Raw genomic sequence first — 19,848 nt, 5'->3', positions numbered from 1 at the left:
CACTGCCCTTCAACTGGGACCACTGACGTAAGATGGCGCACTTGTGTTGAGGCGAAGCTTTTGTTATGGCCCGGGTGGCCTCGGCCGTTGGCACCATGATGAATCCATTAATCCAGGAGGCCTCGCCCGGAATGAAATGATGGACCGCAACACATGTGCAAGCCGAAACTGAATGTAGAAATTGTTTTGCGAGTGGCCTTCCTCATCCAGTCTGTGCTAGTGCTTCATGTAACTCTGGTGAGCGTGGTGGGGTCCAATTTTATACATTGTTGTCTTTGTCAACTTTTTTTTCACCACTCTTGGGTGAGCTCAAGCCTGAAAACATGTCCATTCGCATCATCCTTGAGAACCCGCCAGAATTCTACACCAACCTCGATGTCATCCGTGGCCAGGTGATCCTCAACCTCTCACGGCACGAGTCGGTCAGCGCCGTGGTGGTCAAGCTCGAAGGGGAGTCGCGCACTGCTCTTGGCGTACCAAATGACATTCCCGGCCTGGGCATCGCGCGTGACCGCGGCGGCCATCAAAACAACAGCAGCGATGTTGTTCACGAAAACCACAAGATCCTGTATAAGGTACTCCAGGTCTTCCCCGACGAACGCACGCCCGCCGTCAACCAGCCTACCATCCTCAACCCGGGTCAACACCACTTCCCTTTCGAGTTCAAGTTCCCCTTCAACAATGTCTGCTCCAACCCCGAGCTTATGTCACGCATTGGAGGGCTGGTCAATCCTGGGGGTTATGGTTCAGGAGGATTGTTTGGCTTCTCCGGGCCCCGGGTCATGGACGGCACAAAGCAGCTGCTCTACCAGCACGTCACACGCACCCTACCCCCGAGCTTTACGGGCTTTCCTGGCGAGGCAGAGATCCGGTACTACCTGAAGGTGACCGTCCAGCGACCGGGAATCTTCAAGGAGAACTGGCGTTACGAGTTGGGCCTTAAGTTCCTCCCCATTGAGCCTCCTCGTCCTCCTAAGACGAATCAAGAAGCATATGCCCGGAGGCCATATACCTTCCAGCCACGAGCCCTCCCCACTCCTACTCAGCCCAGGAAACGCTCTGGCTTCTTTAGCTGGGGATCCAACAGCTCAAGCGACCTGAACCTCCAGACCTCATCGGCTTCGTCTGGACCTCCTCCATCAATAGAGATGTCTGCCCGCCTTCCTCACCCGGCAATCCTTACCTGCAACAAGCCCATCCCCCTGCGGCTGATCGCCAAAAAGCTGGTCCCCTCCCGGGCAGAGGTTTTCCTCACCAACCTGGAGATCGACCTCGTTGGTAAGACCAACGTGCGCTGTCGTCATCTGATCAACACCGAGATCAGCCGGTGGGTGGTAGTTGCGCGGCATGGACTGGCCATCCCTGTCTCCAAGCCAGACGACGCCGTCGGCACGGAGGTGCTGGTGCCGAACTCACTCTGGAGTGACGTCCCCCTGCCGAACACAGTCATGCCTAGTTTTGTCACCTGCAATCTCAGGTAGGCCCTCCCCTCCTCATCCTCACTCATAATACTAACCTCTCCCCAGCCGGGATTACCAACTCGAGCTAAAAATCGGCCTCTCTTGGGGCCGCCCACAACCCCAATCCCCGCACTTCAAGGGCAAAAACCGCCTCGACGTCTCCTCCCTCTCCCAAGAACTTCACCTCCCCCTCCACTTCAGCCGCATCGAAGTCTACTCTGGCTTAACACCCCCGGCCGCCCTGGCCGAGGCTGCAGTACGTAACAACGGCCGGCCGAAGCCACAACCCTCCTCTCGACCTGCCGCAGCATCTCCTGCTCAGGCGCAGGCGCAGGCTCCTCCGCTGCCGCCTAGGAGACCTGTGCCAGCCTCCCAGGCACAATCACAATCACAATCACAGTCCCAGCCCCAGCCGTCGCCATCGACGTCAACGCAACCACAACCCCAGCCACAGTCACCTACTCAGGGTCAGGACCAAGAAAATCTGCCAGCTTACTGGCCCCCTGAACCCCCCTATGACGATGCCCCGCCCACGTATGAGGAAGCCATGGCCGAGATGATGACGGGACCGATGTTTCCTGCGCAGGCGAGGCCCGCATATAGCGGGGTGACGGATGTGAACGGGCCGAGCACGTTGCCTGACGGGGACGCGGGTAATACCCAAGGACGGACAGAAGCAGGGGCTGTGGGAGGGGGGAGGTCGGAGAAGAGATGATATTATATTATGAGTCCGCGGTGTGGAATAGGAGAAAATGAGGACAGAAGGGAGGGAGAGGAGGGGGGGGGGCAACGCAAAACGCAAAGGCAAGTAAAATGTAATAAGGCAGCTGAGAGTTTGAGAAGGGTTGAGGGTCGGTTGTCTAGAGAGAAGAGCACGGCTTGGGAAGAATGCTTTGCAGATGATACCTGGGAATATCAGGAGAAAAACAAAGAAAGGCGCTGGATATAATACCTAGGCGTACAGGAGCCGTCACTTACAGTAATGCAAGCGTTGATTTCGGGATAGATGAAAGTCTCAAATGATGTGCGCCCGGTCAGGCAATTAAGTCCATCGCATGAGCCCAAGTCCTAGTTATCTATGGTTCCTGTCCGAATGTACATTATCATTCATTACACACTCATATCAAATCCATCTAATCCAATTACCCATCATCATCACCATCTATTCAAAACCACCAACCCCCTTACTCACTCCCTCGCCTCAACTTCATCATCCTTCCAATCCGCCTGCTTCGCCACCGGCACAGCCGTCCCACCACCCACAACCCTGCCCCCCATCTTCCTCTTTACACGACACTTCATGCCGACCGTCGGGTCGAAAATAAACCTCCACAGAACATACACCCAACTCGTATGCTGTGGCAGCGGCTCATAAAACTCCTTCGCAATTTCATACAGCTTCGGCAGCCTCGTCCACGGCACGGCAGGGAAATCATGATGCTCGTTGTGCAGTCCCACGTTGTACGTCACCCAGTTCAGCGGGCCGTAGTAGCTGTATGTCTCCGGCACGGGGATCATATTCTTCGGGTCGCGGGCTTCGGGTGGGATGGTCTCGTAGACGTAATGCTCGGCGATGAAATGTCCGGCCGTTGGATGAAGAGAGCCGGCCAGGAAGGAGGACAGGAGGAGGTACTTGAAGGAGTTGAGCGTGAAGTAGCCCGGAAGGAGATAGATCATGGCGTAGTCGAAGGCGAATTGCACGAGGATATTGAGGTAGTGCACCCAAGTGAAGGGCACGCGGTAAATGGCCATGGGGCGGAGGGCATAGAAGAAGATTTGGAAGGTGCAGAAGAAGGCTTTGCCGAGGATGGAGTCGAGGACGACGGCTTCGAGGGCGGTGGGCAGGTCGGTGTCGAGGCCGTCGACGCCGAGGGATTTGTGGTGAGTTAGGTGGTACGGCTGGAGAGTTTTACATACGTCAGCGGTGAAGATATCCAGGGGTCTGGGAAGGGAGGGGGCTCACCCTGAACGAGGCACTGTATGGCAGGCCGATAGGAAGATTCGCAAAGATAGCGAAAAGCCTGTTCGCCAGCGGCGAGCGGAAGGCCAGGTTATGCGAGATTTCATGAATAGCCAGGAACAGGTTCTGGTTGGCAGTGGCTCCAATGACATAGGCAACGAGCCAGAATTTCCATGACCAGAACGGTGTGTCGCGCAGCAGATGGGCCATGAGCACCTGTAGACCAACAACAAATGCAACGCAGTACTTGGTCAGAGGCTCGTGGCCACACAGCTTGGTGACCTCCGGGTGCGCCTTGATGATGGCGAGACGGCGGGTGCGGTGCGGTTCCTCAGTGTATGTCCAGATGAAGTCGTGGAGTTTGGGGTCGTAGAGGTTCACCGTCTCCTTTTCTCCCGAGTTCTCAGCGGAATTGGATTGCCCCTTCGCTGTGGAAGGGCCATTGGCCGCTGCGTTGCGTCGAGCCATGCCGTCAGACCTGCTCCTGAAAGGCCGAGAGGAGACAAAATGAAGGGAGAGAAGGGTTAGGTAAGAAAAGAAGAAACCCGACAACCTCCGGCCGCAAAGGTTCAAGCAACTTTTTGGAGGAGTTCTTTAGGGGGACGCGACAGCTGCAAGCTCCAGCGGGGCTGCCACCCGGCTTGGGGCTTCTCTGGCCTATTAGAGGGCGCCGTTGGCCCTGGACAGCGGGAAGGACAGGGGGTTGTGGTTCCAAAACCAGGGCTAGATCATCTGATCAGATAAGATGCGTTCCCAGGCCTTCCGTCTTTGTCTCTTGACACCGACTTTTCACCGATTTTTATTTTTTTTTCTTAAATTTCATTTTGCACGAGTCGAATCTTGAAAATTTCATATGAATTTTATTTCAAATTTCGATTGCTGTTCACGTTATTTCGAGGTCCCTGAGCTACCGTCTACGGAAACCGCATCATCACTTCCGGTGGCTTGTTGTTCAGCACCTCGTCGATCTCGGCCATGATCTCGGGCGTCAGTTTCTTGTACACCCTCAACGCCTCCATATTCTCATAGATCTGCTCCGGACTGCTCGCTCCCGTGATAGCAGAGCTGACGTTCGGGTTTGCCAGCACCCACGCCAGCGCCAGCACGCTCTGCTTAACCCCCAGTCTCTCAGCAATCGGCTCCAGCTTCTTGACCTGCTCAATAATAGCCTGCCACTCCTCCTTGCCGGTCTGCTTCCAAAACCCGGCAATAAACTCAACCTGTGTCTGCGCGAACCGACTCCCCTCCGGAATCCCATTCTTGTATTTCCCCGACAAGATCCCCTGCCTCATGGGCGAGAAAACGGTCAACCCCAGGCCAACCTCGCGATACAAGTGTGCATACTCGCGCTCTACCTGGAAGCGCTCGAGCATGTTATAGCGAGGTTGTTCCATCAGGGGTCCGATCAAATTGAGCTTGTCGGCCCAGCGCCAGGCTGACGCGATCTCATCTGCGTCCCACTCTGATGTACCCCAGTAGAGAGCTTTGCCGGTGTTGATGAGGTGGTTGAAGGCGCGCACGATCTCTTCCATGGGCGTGTGTCGGTCGGGACGGTGCGCGTAGATCAGATCGACGTAGTCCAGGCCGAGACGCTTGAGTGAGGCGTCCATGCCTTCGATGACGTGTTTGCGGGAGAGGCCAACGTTGTTGATCTTGCGGTCGCTAAAGGCGGCGCCCCAGTAGAGCTGTCCTCATTTATTATATTAGCCTTTGCCCTTCCATGGCTGTAATGCTATGAGGTAGTACCTTGGTCGAAATCACCAGGTCATTCCGCTTCCAGCCAAACTTGCGGATGGCCTCGCCCATGACGCGCTCCGACTCACCGTCCGCGTAGCCCTCTGCGCAATCGAAAAAGTTGACGCCGCAGTCATAGGCCGCCTTCATGCACGCGAAAGTGCCCTCGCGGTCGACGTGCCCGCCGTACGTCAACCACCCGCCCAGCGAGATGGCCGACACCTGGAGCCCGGACCGGCCCAGGAAGCGGTACTCCATTTCGGGGAGGTTGTCAGGCTTGGCCATTTTATGAGTAGGCTTGTGATGTTTGTGTTTGGTGGGTTGCAGGAGTAGACGGAAGGAGGATAGCGATCGCTTTATTAAGCCACTCGGAGTCTTGTACGCCCGCTGCCACTGCTGCAACAACCTGCGACCTGCCTTGGTGGATCGACATGCAGTCTCGCGGAATCAGATCTCCCGTCCTACCGTAACCCCCCCTCGGCGTCTCGTGTCTTTAAGCTGCCCGTTCCATAGTGCCGGCGCTTGCGGAGTCGCGATGGAGCCCACAGTCACACAATGCCAGCTTGATTGGATTTCTTTTCTTTGCTTCACATGCCGGTTGGGACTTGTGGCTTTGGCTCTTAAGGCTATCGTCTCCTGTTCTGAATTTTGCGGGCCGGCTTCCGAGAGAATAGCATCCTCTTCTCCAGTTTCTGAGGTTGCCTAAGGAAAGCTGGGGAAGTTGAGCCCGCTCGTTTGGTGGGGTTAAAGTCTCCATTGGACTCTCCAGTCTTTGGTCGCAGGGTCAAGGACAAACTCAAAGCTTCAGTTTGATCTACCTAAAAAGACATATGGTTCTTTACTGTCTCTGTATCCATTTTAATTGTTCGATTTCAAGAGGTTCAATTTGATTTTAAGCTTGAGTGTCCACTTGAAGTGATGCCCTTGTCAAGTGTAGTGCTCAGTTACCCAAAAAAAAAAACCCATTAAGATACCCTGGTCCAATTCATGTAAACTACCATTATCATAAATGCACATAATTTTGATCACTGGGTAATCACAATGAACACTGTATTCATACTCCTGCGGTCAGGAACCAGTTATAAAGGGTAAGCTCACAGGATGCTCTATTAAGCCGTCTCTAGTGACCGTGCTTATGGTATATCACACTGTGGTAACCACAGTGTTTGTTGACTTTGGTTCCGTTCCCCCTTTGCCCCTTTTCTTTCGTCTCTCAAGCACACTTAAATGTGGCACCATGAACTTGGACACACCAATATCACAAGAGCTGCCCACGGATTTGGTACATAGAGTCTCATGCTCCAAACACTATCTCAAAGCATGGTTTGCGCAATACATCCATGTATACGTCCCGGAGACTCATGCCTTTGTCAGGACACAGACCGGCTGGCGCCCTCACCTTAGAACTCATGACCTCGTTCAGGATGCTTACTTCCTTGTTTGTCAGCATAACATAGGTACCGAGGCCACGAGACCGCAAGACATCGACACAGCGGGTTCTCTAGCTGACGAGTTTTCTTTCATGCCCACAAATTTTGATTTTTTTTTCCTTCCTGACATTCTCCCTCTCTCACTTTTTTTGCTGCCACTTTAGACTTTCCTGCTTCAACCCGACGCCATTAGGTCGCGTAACAAGGTTGCGCGTTGAGGGAGTTTGGGTTACTGCCCAGACAACTTGCTCAGTTATGTTCGAGTTTGTGCTTGGTTGGCAAGTCTTCTTTCTTCTCTTGCGTCCATGATTTAACCTCTTCTTTCCAACGATGACTTGGAGAACCAAACCTTTTCCTCAACTTCAAACCGTCGCCTAGCTTCTTCCACTACTTCCACTACAGAAAGGTCACTACTCCATAGATCTGTCTACGCTTTTTTTTTTGCCCGGAATTGAAGTAAGTTTCCACTCGTTACCCTTCATTTTTTTTGTCAGCACTACGAACTTCTTCTTCTTCTTCATTGCTTTCCCACTTTTCCCTTCATATCTGCCAAATAACATTCTCACGACCTGCTTTCGCAACAAAGCCTTTTCAAATCCCGCTCTTGCGCTTGAAGCTTTCTTTTCCGACTTCCTGGCCTTACACCGATGCAGGAAAATCAACTGTCAAGATGTCGGACTGCAGTGATAACATTGGCACCGCGGTCAACGGTGTCACCAATGGTTGGGATAACGCTGGCGCCAACGGCGCTTCTGGCGGCTGGGACAGCCCTGGTACCAATGGCGCCGCAGGTGGTAGGGAAAATGGCAAATCTAATGGATTCGACGACACCTTTTGGTGCTGAGAATTCAGGCCTATGTCAAGGCTGCTCTTGAGATCACGTATCCCGATCTTGAGCGTCTCTTCTGCGATAAAGACATCAGATTTTGGCTGATCGCGATTCCCAAGAATCTGACGGTCACCGTCACGAACATGGATCTGCAAGGCAGCCTCGACAAGAAGTACGCTGTTGCCTATCGCTTCCAGTGGAATCCCCCGCGCCCTCATGACCGCGAGCTGTGACCAAAGGGCGAAGATGAGAACCTCGAGCGCCTGGCCAATGCCGGTTAGGTTGTTTCGTGTAAGCTTCCCAAATGCACTAACTGCGGTGAGGTTGGGCCACGCCTTTGAACGCTGTCCTCAAGAGAAAGTTGAGAGGGCCGTTATGGAAGTCAAATGCTACAGCTGCGTCGAGGCCGGCCACCGCAGCGTAATTATAAGTCTTTTCCCATGGGATAGCAGATAGCAGACTAACCAGAATTACGCAGGTCCCAACCCTCACGTGGATAAGTTTGCTTGCAAGGACTGTAGGTATGCATTCACTAATCCTATGGCAATGCATGATTCTAACAACGTTCCAGACAGCCTGGCCACAGGGCGTCCGATTGTCAGAAGCCCCGCTCAGCTGCTAACCGTCGAGTGCCGTAATGGTAATATGGGCCACTTCTCTCGGGACTGCCCTCAGGGCGGCGGTGATAACCGTGGCTGCCGCAACTGTGGCCAGGAGGGACACATGGCTCGCGAGTGCCCTGAGCCTCTCAACATGGATCGCGTGCAGTGCCGCAACTGCGACGAGTTTGGTCACATGAGAAAGGATTGCCTCCAGCCACGCGATAGCAAGTCTTTATTCCTCAGTTATATGCCGATCATTGCTAACTGCTCCAAGTTACTCGCGTCAAGTGCAACAACTGTGGTGAGATGGGAAACTACAGCCGCAACTGCCAGGATGGCGCTGCTCCGGATGCCAACGGTGGTGACAACGGGCTTTGGCAATGGCGCTACGGACGCCAATGCCCTTCTGACTGACGACTGGTGATTTGTCTTCGTATCTGGATGGGTTAAACTGGCTATCTCGGCGTTAGGATTTAACAGTGCCATAGTTCGTTGGTTGCTGGCCTATTGGGTTCATTTTTTCGGTTTCATTTAAGGGCGGGTGGATTGATTTGAGACTTCGATAGCCAGATATGGCGGGAGATTGGTAGCAAGAATGAAATGCCTTGCCCATAACATCATTTTCCATTGTTGCTAGGGTTGAGGTCTACTTGGTGAGAACGCCGATGACGTGTGGCATGGTGTAGTACCACGGCTCGTCGGCCAGCGGGTGCACGTCGACCTGCGACCAGGGGCCGGCCTCGCGCAGCCACTTGCCCGTCTCGCGGCACATCTGGCAGCCGCCGACGATGTGTGGCCAGAGGAAGTTGAGGAAGGCTGTCATGTGAGTGTCTGCTTTGCTTGGCACTCGAGGGGGGAAAAAAAACAATAAATGAAGAGAGCAACACTTACACTGGTACACCCTCATCCCCCATGGCTGATGCTGGAAGCACTTAACATGCTCATACACATACCATCGTCCGCCCGGCTTCAAGTAGTTATACAACAACGCCATATTCTTCCTCGGCTCAGGGATACTGCACAGACACATAATCGTGACGATGCAGTCCACACTATTCGGCTTAACCTTCCCTGACTCTGCCAAGCTCTCCACGCCGACAGGGACGATCTCATAATGCGTCTGCCCTCCAGAAGGCTTGTCCAACCCCGCCTCACGAACTTGGGTTTTCAGCAGTGGGTGGACATCGGTGTTGGGCTCAACACCATAGATCTTCGCGATCGGACCCAGGCGGTTCTCGCGTTGGGAGGTAGCCGAGAAGAGGGACACCCACATGCCTGAGCCGGGGCCGAGTTCGAGGAGGGTGCCGTGGATGGGGGGGTGGGGGTTATCATTTGGGTTGGAAGATGGGACAGAGTCCTCGGGGGGAACCACACCAGCTGTGACACGGCCTTGGAGGAGGGGGAGGACGTTTTTGGTGGCGTTGAGGCGGACTTCGGGGCCGACGCGGGACCAGAAGGCGGCGAACCACTGGGTGGGTTAACTTCATGTCAATAAACGGAGAGGGAGCGAAGGAGGAGTTGAGACGGGTGTTGAAAGGGAGGAGGTATGACAAATGATAGGGAGGGGGGGGGTCTTGACGGTCATTCAAGGGGGAAGAAGTATCACCCCGGCGTGAGGCCTTTTATGACCTTGTTGGGTACTGTATGAAGAAATTAAGGCGAACCAGATGGGAGAAAACCTACAGCAGCTTGAAACCGAGACCAAGAGAACAGCGTGCGAAAGTCCCGGGCGACGACCAGACGGAGGATGGTGCCCGGCAGATAGGACAGCGCCAGGCCCATGAACATCCATGGGTCGATGAGCGAGGCTAGGACGGGGGGAAGCATCTTGCTTGATTGATTACCCCGCGAAGCTTGATTTTAAGTCTGATGAGGGCTGATGAGGAGTTAAGATGAAATCTGTGTTGAGAGGAATGCCTGAAAAGAATATAGTTCTGAGAAAAAAGCTCAAGCTCAGCTATGGTCATGGAAAACTATATCCCCCACCATATACGCGTGAGAGCCGCAAGCAAGTTACATCTCTCCATCCAACTCCTGCTGCAAAAAACAGGTAAAATCCAAGAAACAACTCACTCGTCGGCCCTCGGTGACTTTGCGGATACTTCTCCGTCAGCCGACGCACTCAAATGCTCCCAAGCATGCAGATGACGTCTGAGGTCCACGACCCCGGCCAAGTGTCAAAAACGGCAAAAAGGAACCTTGTTTTGAGGGTTAGGGTTTATCAAAGCTTGGCGCTGCACCCCGGTTGTGATAAGAAAGCTTGGCTGGAAGAAAGGCCAATCCTAAGGGGGCGATAAGATATCGAGACTATGACCACGCTGGCTGCTAGGCGCTGTTGCGCTGCTGGAGCTTTTCTTTTTGGACCCTGGTGTAAGTCGATCTTTGATCTCGATCTCGAAGAGTTTTGAGAGAGGTCGAGTTTCTGTGGCATGCTAGCTGGTTGAAAAACCTGAGGCTTAGGGACGGCGAAAGCAATTGGGATTATTCTTAACAATATCTTTGAGAGAGAGCAAACTTGGAGGGAAGGGGAAGAGAGGAAGAGAGCGCAGCAAAAACGCAGACGAAGAGGTATTACGCCCGGCTGCTTGTACAGCGCCGGACGGATCGTGAGAGGGAGTGTGACGGAGAGGACAGCACAGCCATACCGAGCGCACGACGCAAATCAAACCAGTCTGGCTTTCTGAAGCAACAGCCAGCACGCAGCAGCCATGAGGTTCTACAAGACCATTCTGCTACCTCTCTTAGCGCTGGCGCAGTTTGCGCTCGGCGCGGAGGACTACTACAAGGTGCGTCCCCAGAGATGTTGGTGATGCGTCTTGCAAGCATGCTGACCTTTCTAGATCCTCGGCCTCAACCGCGACGCCACCGACAAGCAAATCAAGTCCGCCTACCGGCAACTCAGCAAGAAATACCACCCCGATAAGAACCCGTACGTTCTCTTTCCTCCCTCCGTACTCCCGACCTCCAACTAACCCCCAACAGAGGCGACCCCTCCGCCCACGAAAAATTCGTCCAGGTGTCCGAAGCCTACGAAGCCCTTTCCGACCCCGAATCCCGCCAAATCTACGACCAATTCGGCCACGAGGGCCTCAAACAACGCAAGCAAGGCAACGGTTTTCAGCACCACGACCCGTTCGATCTCTTTAGCCGGTTCTTCGGCGGCGGCGGGCACTTCAACACTCACCCGGGCCAACGCCGCGGTCCCAACATCGAGGTCAAGGTCTCCGTCTCTCTGAAGGATTTCTACAACGGGGGAACCACCGAGTTTACCTGGGACAAGCAGGAGATATGCGAACACTGCGCCGGGACGGGTGCCGCGGACAAGGTTGTGCACACGTGCCCGTCGTGCGGCGGCAAGGGCGTCAAAATGGTGCGCTCGCAGTTCGCTCCGGGCATGTTTACCCAGGTGCAGATGCAATGTGATGCGTGCGGGGGGAGGGGCAAGACCATTGCGAAGCGGTGCCCCGTGTGTCATGGGGACAGGGTGGTGAGGAAGGCGACCCCAGTCACGGTGCAGGTAGAGAGGGGCATGGGGGATGGGACGAGGGTTGTGTATGAGAATGAGGCGGACGCGAGTCCGGATTGGGTCGCGGGGGATCTGATTGTTACGTTGGTGGAAAAGGAGCCGGAGTTGGAGGAGGGGGCAAGGCCCGAGGAGAGGGTAGATGGGGTGTTCTTTAGGAGGAGGGGGGATGATCTCTTCTGGACGGAGGTTCTTTCACTTAGGGAGGCGTTGTTGGGTGATTGGTCGAGGAATATCACGCATCTGGATGGGCATGTCGTCAGGTTAGGACGGAAGAGAGGGCAGGTCGTGCAGCCGGGCCATGTAGACACTATCCCTGGGGAGGGCATGCCAGTGTGGCATGAGGACGGGGATAGTGTGTACCACAAGACAGAGTACGGGAATCTGTATGTGGAGTATGTCGTCGTGCTGCCGGATCAGATGGAAAGCGGCATGGAAAAGGATCTGTGGGCTGTGTTTGAGAAGTGGCGGGCGAAGAAGGGGGTCAACTTGCATAAGGATAGTGGACGGCCAGAGTATATTGTTACGGGGGAGAGGCCGCCTGTGCATGAGGAGTTATGAGGAGTTGGTAGAGGGGAGGGATTAAACAGTTAGAGAGTGGTACATAGGATATATGGGACTGTTTCTGCTTCTGGGTTTGGAGGTTTTGTTCCATGGTTAGATGACGTCGTTTCATGATGTTACTAGTTTGTGAATAGACTTGAAGTCAACGGTTACAGACACATGAAACTATGCAGAAACAGAGAAATATCGTTCCTATGTGATAAGAGCGGACAGACAGTCTAAGGCCAAACTCAAAATGGGACGTATATATTCGTCAAAGGGTACTTCAAGGTCATGTCTAGCAGAGTGTCGTCAAGGCGATATATAACTGACAGATGGGAAATCATCGCAGAAAGACAGTCGTAACTCATCAAATCATAAGCCGAAATGATTCCTCAAACTCCCATGCCAAACCTCCGCCTACCTTCTCCGATGTCTCCTCTTCGGATCAACATCATTATCGTCATGGTCATAAACATGGTCATGGTCATCACGAAGGCAAATCAAATCATTTCCCCGGATCCTCCCCTTGCTGCTTTCCTTGCGCTCATTGGTTTTTGAACGACCAGAGCGCTTCTCTCGTTCCTCTTCCCTCTTTCTATCCCTCCTTTCTCTCGCATCATCACTGCCGTGTCTGTCTTTCTTCCGACGGTCCCTATCCCGTTCTCCTTCCCGTTCCGGCTCCCTATCTATAATCCTCTCCCCATCCTTCCGATCCTTATCTCTATCGCGGTCTTGAATCCTTTCTTTTGCCTTCCTCCTCTTCTCCTTCTCCTCTCTGTCCCGCTCAATATCCTCCAACAATCCTCCCCCAAGCAACCCCCCAATCAGTCCCAACAACCCTCCACCCGTCCCCTCTAAAACCTCCGTCACACCCTGCACAATCTGCTCCACAACCTCCGCATCCGTTCCCGACACCCCCCACTCCCCATGCACATTGCGGTAATTGAACTCCCCCCGCCGACTATGCATCCTAGAACCCCCTGTCCTAGACGAGGTAGGCGACCCATCGAGCGGTCTGCCCTGAGAGTCGAACCTGTCAGGAAGGAACTCAATCGAGTCGTCGTCATCTATCGTTGAACGACGGGTCATGCTAGGAATGGTTATATCGGCATCGCTTATGGTAGATTCAGTGTCGGATTTGTTGTCTTTACCGTCCAGCTTGGAGTGATGCCGACGAAGTGTAGCTTGGGATTGGGGAGATAAAGGGCCGAAGGTGACGGATTTGACTGTGCGGGGGCTTTCGGGTTCGGGGATGTCGGGAGGAGGGATGGGTGTGGTGTCTAGACGATCTGTATTGTAGCGTCAGTCAGCATTCCACTGTCTCGCAGGCCTGATGTCGTGATAATAGTTAAGCGGTCCCGCAGAGCAGAGCAAGCAGAGCAGACGCACCCTTGTTACCGACTACGGAGGGAGCGATGGCTTCTGCTGGTGGTGCTTGTGGCTGTGACTGTGGGGTTGGGTTTTCTCCTGCAGCGGGACGACCAGCACAAGAAGCTTCACTCACATGTTCAGGTCGCGTTGGCGTGGCCGGAGGTAGGGCGCCCGCCATCGTTGCTGGAGGCGGCGGCGGCGGCGGCGGCGGTGGTGGTGCCGGCGGAGGGGGACCATACTGTGAGTTCGGAGGATGGTATGCCGTGTATTGCTTGTCCGAAGGAGACGTGTACTGGGGGTATCCGTTACCCGAAGGCGGAGGCGGAGGAGGAGGAGGAGGAGTAGGAGGGATGTTCGAATAGCCCTGCGGTGGAGGGGCATTCGGAGGAGGGGGAGCGTGAGGCGATCCGGGGAGGTCATATCGGTATGCCTTCTCCTCTTCCTCATAGCCTGTTCACTTGTCAGCACCCGTCATCAACAATCTGAGGAAGACAAAAGCAGCTCACGTCTCCGATCCCTCTCCAGACCCTTTCTCCTCTCCCGCTCGCGCTCCCTCTCCCGATCTCTCTCCCTCGACCAAGACCTCGACCGGGACCTCGACCTGCTTCTCTGTCTCTCCCTGGACCTGGATCTCCCTCTCTCTTCCTTCTCCTTCCCCTTGTCACTCAACTTCTTCAACCCAATGGCAGCAGCGCCTACAGCCGCCGCACCAACTGCTGCATCACGCAACCTACTGCCACTTCTCTTCTTCTCCGGCTTCTTATGCTGCTCACCTTCGCTATCAACAAAGTATTCATCCTCGCCTCTGCGTCCCCTCGAGCCGCGCCGATGGGTCTGGCTGCGGCTCCTGCTCCGATGTCTTTCCTCACTAGCCGAATCATACCCGGCCGTCATCTCAGGAGGATACTCATCTGGGTACGGAGTTTGAGAGACAACAGGGCGATCGCCGTACTCGACCATGCCCAACTCCACGTCGGGGTATTCCGGGCGGCTTCTGCTTCTGCTTCTGCTTCTGCTTCTGCTTCTGCTTCTGCTTCGGCTTCGGCTGTGGCTGTGGCTGTGGCTGCGATCGCGACGGCGACGGTCGCGCTCGAACTCAGATTCATAGTCGCTCTCGCCGCGGTCGCGATCACGCTCGCGCTCTTTGGCTTCTTTCTTCTCCTTGTGAGAGTCATAAAGCTTCTTGGCCCCAGCGCCAGCCAGGCCAGCAGCAGTCATCTCGGCAACAGTCCTGAGACGAGACCGCGACCGGCTCTTTCCATCGCGCGACTTGCTCTTGTGGCGATAATGCTGCAACAACCCAGTAGCAGCGGCCGTGGCCACCGCCGCCTTAGCCAGCGATGACGCCCGGCTCTTGGAGCGCTTGCGACTAGGTGACCGGTCCGGATCGGTATCGCTATCCTCGCGACGAAGCGACCGGCCACGGTTCATCTCTTCTTTCTCGATCTTGCTAGCCTCGTAGTATTTCGCCGCGCCGGCCGCAGCAAGCGCAAGGGCGGCGATACCCAGACCAGTCTTGAGCTTCGAGTGAGGGGGTGAGCGAGACCGTGACCGCGACCGGCCTCTCTCCTCGTCACCGCCAAAGTGCTCCTGGAGAGCGTTGTGTGCGCGCCGGGCAATTTCAGTTGCGACAGCGCCTAGAGCAGCACCAGCCAAGACCTTGCGACCGCGATGCTCCTGCAGCTCGCCGTTCGAGTCGCGCCGCGAGGCCATGATGGCGCCCAGACCAGCGCCGGCGAGAGCACCCTCGGCGATATGCCGCTTACGGTGTGGGCTGCGGCTGCTTGATGAGCTGCGAGAACGACTGCGACTGCGACTGCGACTGCGACTGCGCTCCTTGTGGCTGTTCTTGCGCCTGATACGGCGCTCGCCATCGGACGTCGCATCGCTGTGCCGTCTGCGGCTGCGACTGTGGTGACGGGAGCGATGATGATGATGATGATGATGGTGATGGTGATGGCAATGATGGTGTTTGTGGTCATCCTCATCTTCGCGACGGTCCCCTTTGTAGGGTGTCACCTCGCGAGTCTCCCGGTGATAGTAGTACTCATCAATTGACGGGCGTCGAGCGAGAGCGATCTCTTTGGTGTCAACCTCGCGCTCCCGGAGAACAAGCGGTGCGCCGACCTCGGTGTAGACGACTCTTCCCTCCGGGTGACGGTCCCGGTCCCGAACCATAACTGGCTCATAATACTCCATCTCCCTGCGCCAGCGTTCGCCATCATCATCCCGGCGCTCTTCAATGCGTCTCTCAACCAAGACCTCTCCATGCGATCCCCTCCGCTCAATGCGCTTTTCAACTCTCACTTCCGTCTCCTTATCATCATCCCAATACGTCCCCGACCTCCTCTCCCAGTCGCGAGGGGTCCTAGGCGAGTGAGGATATGACTCCGGGCGATCAACCCTCTCCACCTCCCTCGTCGTCGCCTCATAGACAACCCGTCCGCGATCACGATCGCGGTCGCGCTCATCGACCCGATAATACTCAACCCCATCATCATCCCTATCCCTCGCCGCAACTTGCCTCTCCACGACGGTATACGTCCGCTCAGGATACCCCTCGCGGTCGTGGCGCTCGACCTCGATTACATCGTCTAGGCTGGGCCGACGCGCACGAGGGGCGTAGCGAGCGCCGCTGCGACGTTCCTCTATCTCTGCTTCTTCGATGACCTCGACCTCGTCAAGGTGGTCGTGGTAGCCACTCTCGCCGCTGCGGTCGGGGACGACCTTGTATCGGCGGACGATTGTTCGCTTGTAGCCGCCGTCGTCGTCGGACGCGTCACCCTCACGGGTGTAGCGGTACACCTCGGGCATTGTTGTTGGGCTGCCGCACGCGGGGTATAGAGTCTTGTGTGGGATTGAAAACAAAAGTGTGCCTATGACGAGCAGGTAAAGTGGTAGAGCAGCTTAAGTTGGTAGCAAATGATGCTCGATATTGGATCAGGTGATCAGACCTGGACAGCAAGCGGGGTTATGAGGTTGGGAAAACAAAAAAAAAAAAGATGGAAGCAAAGAAAATAAGGTTGGAGGAGGGGGGGAGGGGGAAGAGAGAGGGAAAGTCAAGATGTTTCGGGTTGGATCAAAAAATTCAAGCGGGGTCCACGAGATGCCTTGGAAAGTATAAGAGGGCTGAGTGAGGTTGTGAGCAGGGCAGTAACGAGGCGGTGGTACCTGCCGGTATAAGAGATGATGAGTAAGAGAGGAGGGGGTAAAAGGGTGGACCTCTTGAGTCTTGGTCAACAACCTGGAAAGGAATGAAAGAAGAGGGGGGCACAAGTGATAGTGGTAACTGGTGAAAGCTAGCTCCTCCTGCCTGCTGACAGTCCCTACCTGGCATTTGCTGCAAGAAAGAGAAAGCAGGAAGCAGGATTACGTTGAATTATGTGAGTGGGAGCCAGCCTACACCTGTCTAGCCAATTGCCCTGCATCCCTCTTTAGGGTATCTTCGTGTCTCTGCATTCTGGAAGCGCTACCCTGCTGTGCCCCGCGATGACATGCAGAACGTCGGAAACCAACCATGCGGCGCAGCGAGATCCTCGTCCAACTCAAAGAAGCATAAAAATGCCCGCCTCCCCAAGGCTCGATGTCTCGATTCTTGACGCTGTAACGACTAGAGTGTTCTTGAAGTCCCTTTCCAAACTTGTTGGCCCAAGTAAATGACCCAGAGAGCTCGAGATTGAGCTGTCTCCCTTCGCTTAGTGCGGTACGAAACAAAGTCAAGATGTGTGAGACCAACATGGCCATTAACAATGACCTTGCATCAATTAATGTAAGTGCCTAACCAACGGGCCTGTAGCTGAGCACCAACAGGCAGACGATAGGTAGGATGGCGGCACTGATGCCGTCCGGTGGCCGAAGCACACCGCTCTTGACCTGACCTGCATCATGGTGGCAGCCCGTTGGGTGACCCTCCAGCGCAGTCATAGTGGCCTCTCTTTGTCCACACCATCCCTTCTTCATCAACACTTGTTGATGATACCGAGACTGAAAACAGTATCTGTTCAACTATAGTATCAGCAAGCAGACCGATGTTGTGCTACATCTCATCTCACAGACGAAGCTTCTAACTCCCCTCCATCGAGGGTATCCCGGGCTCAGAGCCAGTTTGTCAAACTCATCCCCCAAATCTTTTTTGCCCAGAAACCCCCAACCTTCTCGAAGCCCTTGACCTGCTAGATAGGGGCGTTGACATCGAGGCGAGGTGCATGCCCAGCAAGCCGCAGGGCACCGACTAACCCCACCTGCGCCCCCTTAAAACCTGTCTTATAAACCAGAGGCCGGGAGAGCCGTTCGTTACGGAAGATAGCGAAGTAATAAAAAAAAAAGAGAGAGAGAGAGAGAGAGAGAGAGACCTTAGTAAATCTGCTCTAGTGCCAGTGGGCCAAAGGGCGCAGGTCTGTCTGTCTGTGACATGACCTACATTGGTCACCAGAACAGATGGCCTCGTGACATGACTAGATTGGACCGAAGGCGGCTGGCTTGGATACGGGTGTGTATGTGGCTGCCTTGTCGGGAGCCCGTGGCCGGGGTGGACAAAGCTTGGTTGAGGGAGAGCTCGTGGTCGAACTCGAATTTAGTGAGACTTGAGAGACCAATGAATGAGCGTACAGGTTTTCGGGGTTTGGTTGCTGATGTTCAGATTGGGCTTCGGCAAACATTGCTTTTGATGATGATCGATAATTGGATTCTGCGAATGGGAATTGTGTTACCCCTCCCCCGCATTGTCTTGGACGTGGGCAGGATTCTAGATCCCCCAACACAATTTTAGAAAAGATGCTTCAAAACTTCATGAAATGGATCAAGAATTTCTACTCAAGAAAATCTCATTTTTATTGACATAAATGCCTAGCTAGAGATGACTTAGGAGGTAAGAGATGAAAGCCGTTTGACGTTGATATGAGTTGAGCTCCATTTCATTCAAGCCGGGCAATTTCGTCACTGCTTCACAGCGTGGCCGAGATAAGAACGCCAAGCCTCCACATTCAGGATCAATTCTCGAGGGTGCTTTGGTAAGGTTAAAAACTTAGGGTGACAGGAGTCAAGGCACAGATTTTGTAGAAGGAATCTATCGCGCATAATAATCGCAGCAAACTCATCCAGGGGCTGTAACTGGCTGATCACCGGATTCAGGAGAAAGCGCCACTGACGGCTGGGCGCAGATGGGGCTTCAAGTCCGGCATTCCCCGGGGCCTATCACTCGGAGTCCTCCTTGACCCCCTGGATGACCATAGAATATCATCACATCAGTCAACAAACCGTCAAGTCAGAAGCCCAAGAAGATGGTCATGGAAGAGCGTCGCATTGTCTTGGCGATACTCTGGGTTGCGGGCGCAACAACACGGCCAACTTCGCGGGACGGGCACACCACGAGAATCGGCGCGATTCCCAGGTCAGTCAGATCCTGACACCGCCAGCTCAGCCCGATCCGCACTTGCTCAAAAGCGCATCTTTGCTCAAATTCCGAAAAAGCTACGCCCATGAACCAGGATCCCTAACATCATAACCTCCATCCCTTTGGCCGTGAATGCGAGACGCCGCCGCATACCCATGCAATTTTGAGGAGTAAAAAGGGAACCCGAAGAGTCAACGCCGCGCCCTGCCCAAGTCGAGAGCAGTTTAGTCGAAGAGACCGAAGCCCATGTCCTCGTCCGACTCCTCCTTCTCTGCACCGGTTGTCAGTCGTCCGTATTATGAAACATGGGAACTGCCATAGCCTGGCAGCGGGAAAACTCACCCTCCTCCTTCTTCTCCTCCTTGGCCTCCTCGGCGGGAGCAGCAGCAGCAGCAGCCGCACCACCGGCCGCAGGGGCAGCGGCAGCACCACCGCCGGAGCCGACGGCAGAGAGGAGGTCCTTCACGTCCTTGCCCTCAAGAGCCTGTAGTGTAAAACAGTCCCAGTCAGCCATCCTGAACCCCATATGTCTAAAAAGAAATCCCATCTCAATTTGATCGCGAAATCCCTTATATCGCGAACTCTCGTGATGTGGCGTCGGAATTTCGTACCTTGGCGAAAAGGGAGGCCCAGATGGGCTCGACCTCAGTGACGCCAGCGGCCTTGATGAGGGTGTTGATCTTGTCGGCCTGAATTGGAGCATATTAGCGACTCATCTCAACTGACTGTCTGGGCCCCGCGCAAAATCGCCCAGGTCACAAAGGCTCAGAGGTGATGCTCACAGTGATCTCAACACCGTCGTCGGCGAGGATCAGCGCCGCGTAGGACGTCGCAAGCTCAGCGGTAGACATTTTGAATGTGGTTGTCGAGGGCGCAAGTGCTGAACTCGAAGGACTGGTGGTTTGACGTGGGATGTTGAGGCCGAGCTTTGAAATTCGCGAAAAGAAATTAAGTTGTGGGCGCTCGAAAACAGAATAGCGTGGCCCTACGCCTGGCAGCTG

The 19,848-nt window shown here is 54.7% G+C and overlaps 8 protein-coding genes across 8 annotated transcripts; 3 read left to right on the top strand and 5 right to left on the bottom strand.

The window, feature by feature from the left end:
* Positions 1-323: 323 nt before the first annotated feature.
* On the top strand, positions 324-2,175 carry CTHT_0063780 (uncharacterized protein; the record flags this gene model as incomplete). The annotated part of the gene is made up of 2 exons (XM_006696621.1): positions 324-1,477; positions 1,527-2,175. The coding sequence occupies 2 exons, from the start codon at positions 324-326 to the stop codon at positions 2,173-2,175; spliced, it is 1,803 nt and encodes a 600-aa protein (XP_006696684.1).
* Positions 2,176-2,648: 473 nt separating this feature from the next.
* On the bottom strand, positions 2,649-3,888 carry CTHT_0063770 (fatty acid desaturase-like protein; the record flags this gene model as incomplete). The annotated part of the gene is made up of 2 exons (XM_006696620.1): positions 2,649-3,359; positions 3,424-3,888. The coding sequence occupies 2 exons, from the start codon at positions 3,886-3,888 to the stop codon at positions 2,649-2,651; spliced, it is 1,176 nt and encodes a 391-aa protein (XP_006696683.1).
* Positions 3,889-4,334: 446 nt separating this feature from the next.
* CTHT_0063760 (putative voltage-gated protein) lies at positions 4,335-5,439 on the bottom strand (the record flags this gene model as incomplete). Its single annotated transcript, XM_006696619.1, has 2 exons — positions 4,335-5,105; positions 5,167-5,439. The coding sequence occupies 2 exons, from the start codon at positions 5,437-5,439 to the stop codon at positions 4,335-4,337; spliced, it is 1,044 nt and encodes a 347-aa protein (XP_006696682.1).
* A 1,815-nt stretch (positions 5,440-7,254) lies between these two features.
* Positions 7,255-8,439, top strand: CTHT_0063750 (uncharacterized protein; the record flags this gene model as incomplete). Its single annotated transcript, XM_006696618.1, has 3 exons — positions 7,255-7,378; positions 7,892-7,934; positions 7,989-8,439. The coding sequence occupies 3 exons, from the start codon at positions 7,255-7,257 to the stop codon at positions 8,437-8,439; spliced, it is 618 nt and encodes a 205-aa protein (XP_006696681.1).
* Positions 8,440-8,661: 222 nt separating this feature from the next.
* On the bottom strand, positions 8,662-9,842 carry CTHT_0063740 (uncharacterized protein; the record flags this gene model as incomplete). Its single annotated transcript, XM_006696617.1, has 3 exons — positions 8,662-8,831; positions 8,907-9,483; positions 9,699-9,842. The coding sequence occupies 3 exons, from the start codon at positions 9,840-9,842 to the stop codon at positions 8,662-8,664; spliced, it is 891 nt and encodes a 296-aa protein (XP_006696680.1).
* Positions 9,843-10,723: 881 nt separating this feature from the next.
* CTHT_0063730 (uncharacterized protein) lies at positions 10,724-12,099 on the top strand (the record flags this gene model as incomplete). The annotated part of the gene is made up of 3 exons (XM_006696616.1): positions 10,724-10,801; positions 10,856-10,944; positions 10,998-12,099. 3 exons carry the CDS (start codon positions 10,724-10,726, stop codon positions 12,097-12,099), a joined length of 1,269 nt encoding a protein of 422 aa, XP_006696679.1.
* A 402-nt stretch (positions 12,100-12,501) lies between these two features.
* Positions 12,502-16,269, bottom strand: CTHT_0063720 (uncharacterized protein; the record flags this gene model as incomplete). Its single annotated transcript, XM_006696615.1, has 4 exons — positions 12,502-13,373; positions 13,474-13,525; positions 13,589-13,905; positions 13,962-16,269. 4 exons carry the CDS (start codon positions 16,267-16,269, stop codon positions 12,502-12,504), a joined length of 3,549 nt encoding a protein of 1,182 aa, XP_006696678.1.
* Positions 16,270-19,071: 2,802 nt separating this feature from the next.
* On the bottom strand, positions 19,072-19,698 carry CTHT_0063710 (ribosomal protein P1; the record flags this gene model as incomplete). The annotated part of the gene is made up of 4 exons (XM_006696614.1): positions 19,072-19,118; positions 19,190-19,331; positions 19,459-19,536; positions 19,630-19,698. The coding sequence occupies 4 exons, from the start codon at positions 19,696-19,698 to the stop codon at positions 19,072-19,074; spliced, it is 336 nt and encodes a 111-aa protein (XP_006696677.1).
* Between the last annotated feature and the right edge of the window lie 150 nt (positions 19,699-19,848).

This window comes from Thermochaetoides thermophila, assembly GCF_000221225.1.
Source record: "Thermochaetoides thermophila DSM 1495 unplaced genomic scaffold scf7180000011821, whole genome shotgun sequence".
In the NCBI taxonomy this organism is placed as follows: domain Eukaryota; kingdom Fungi; phylum Ascomycota; class Sordariomycetes; order Sordariales; family Chaetomiaceae; genus Thermochaetoides; species Thermochaetoides thermophila.
This window is presented reverse-complemented; position numbering and strand designations above follow the sequence as displayed.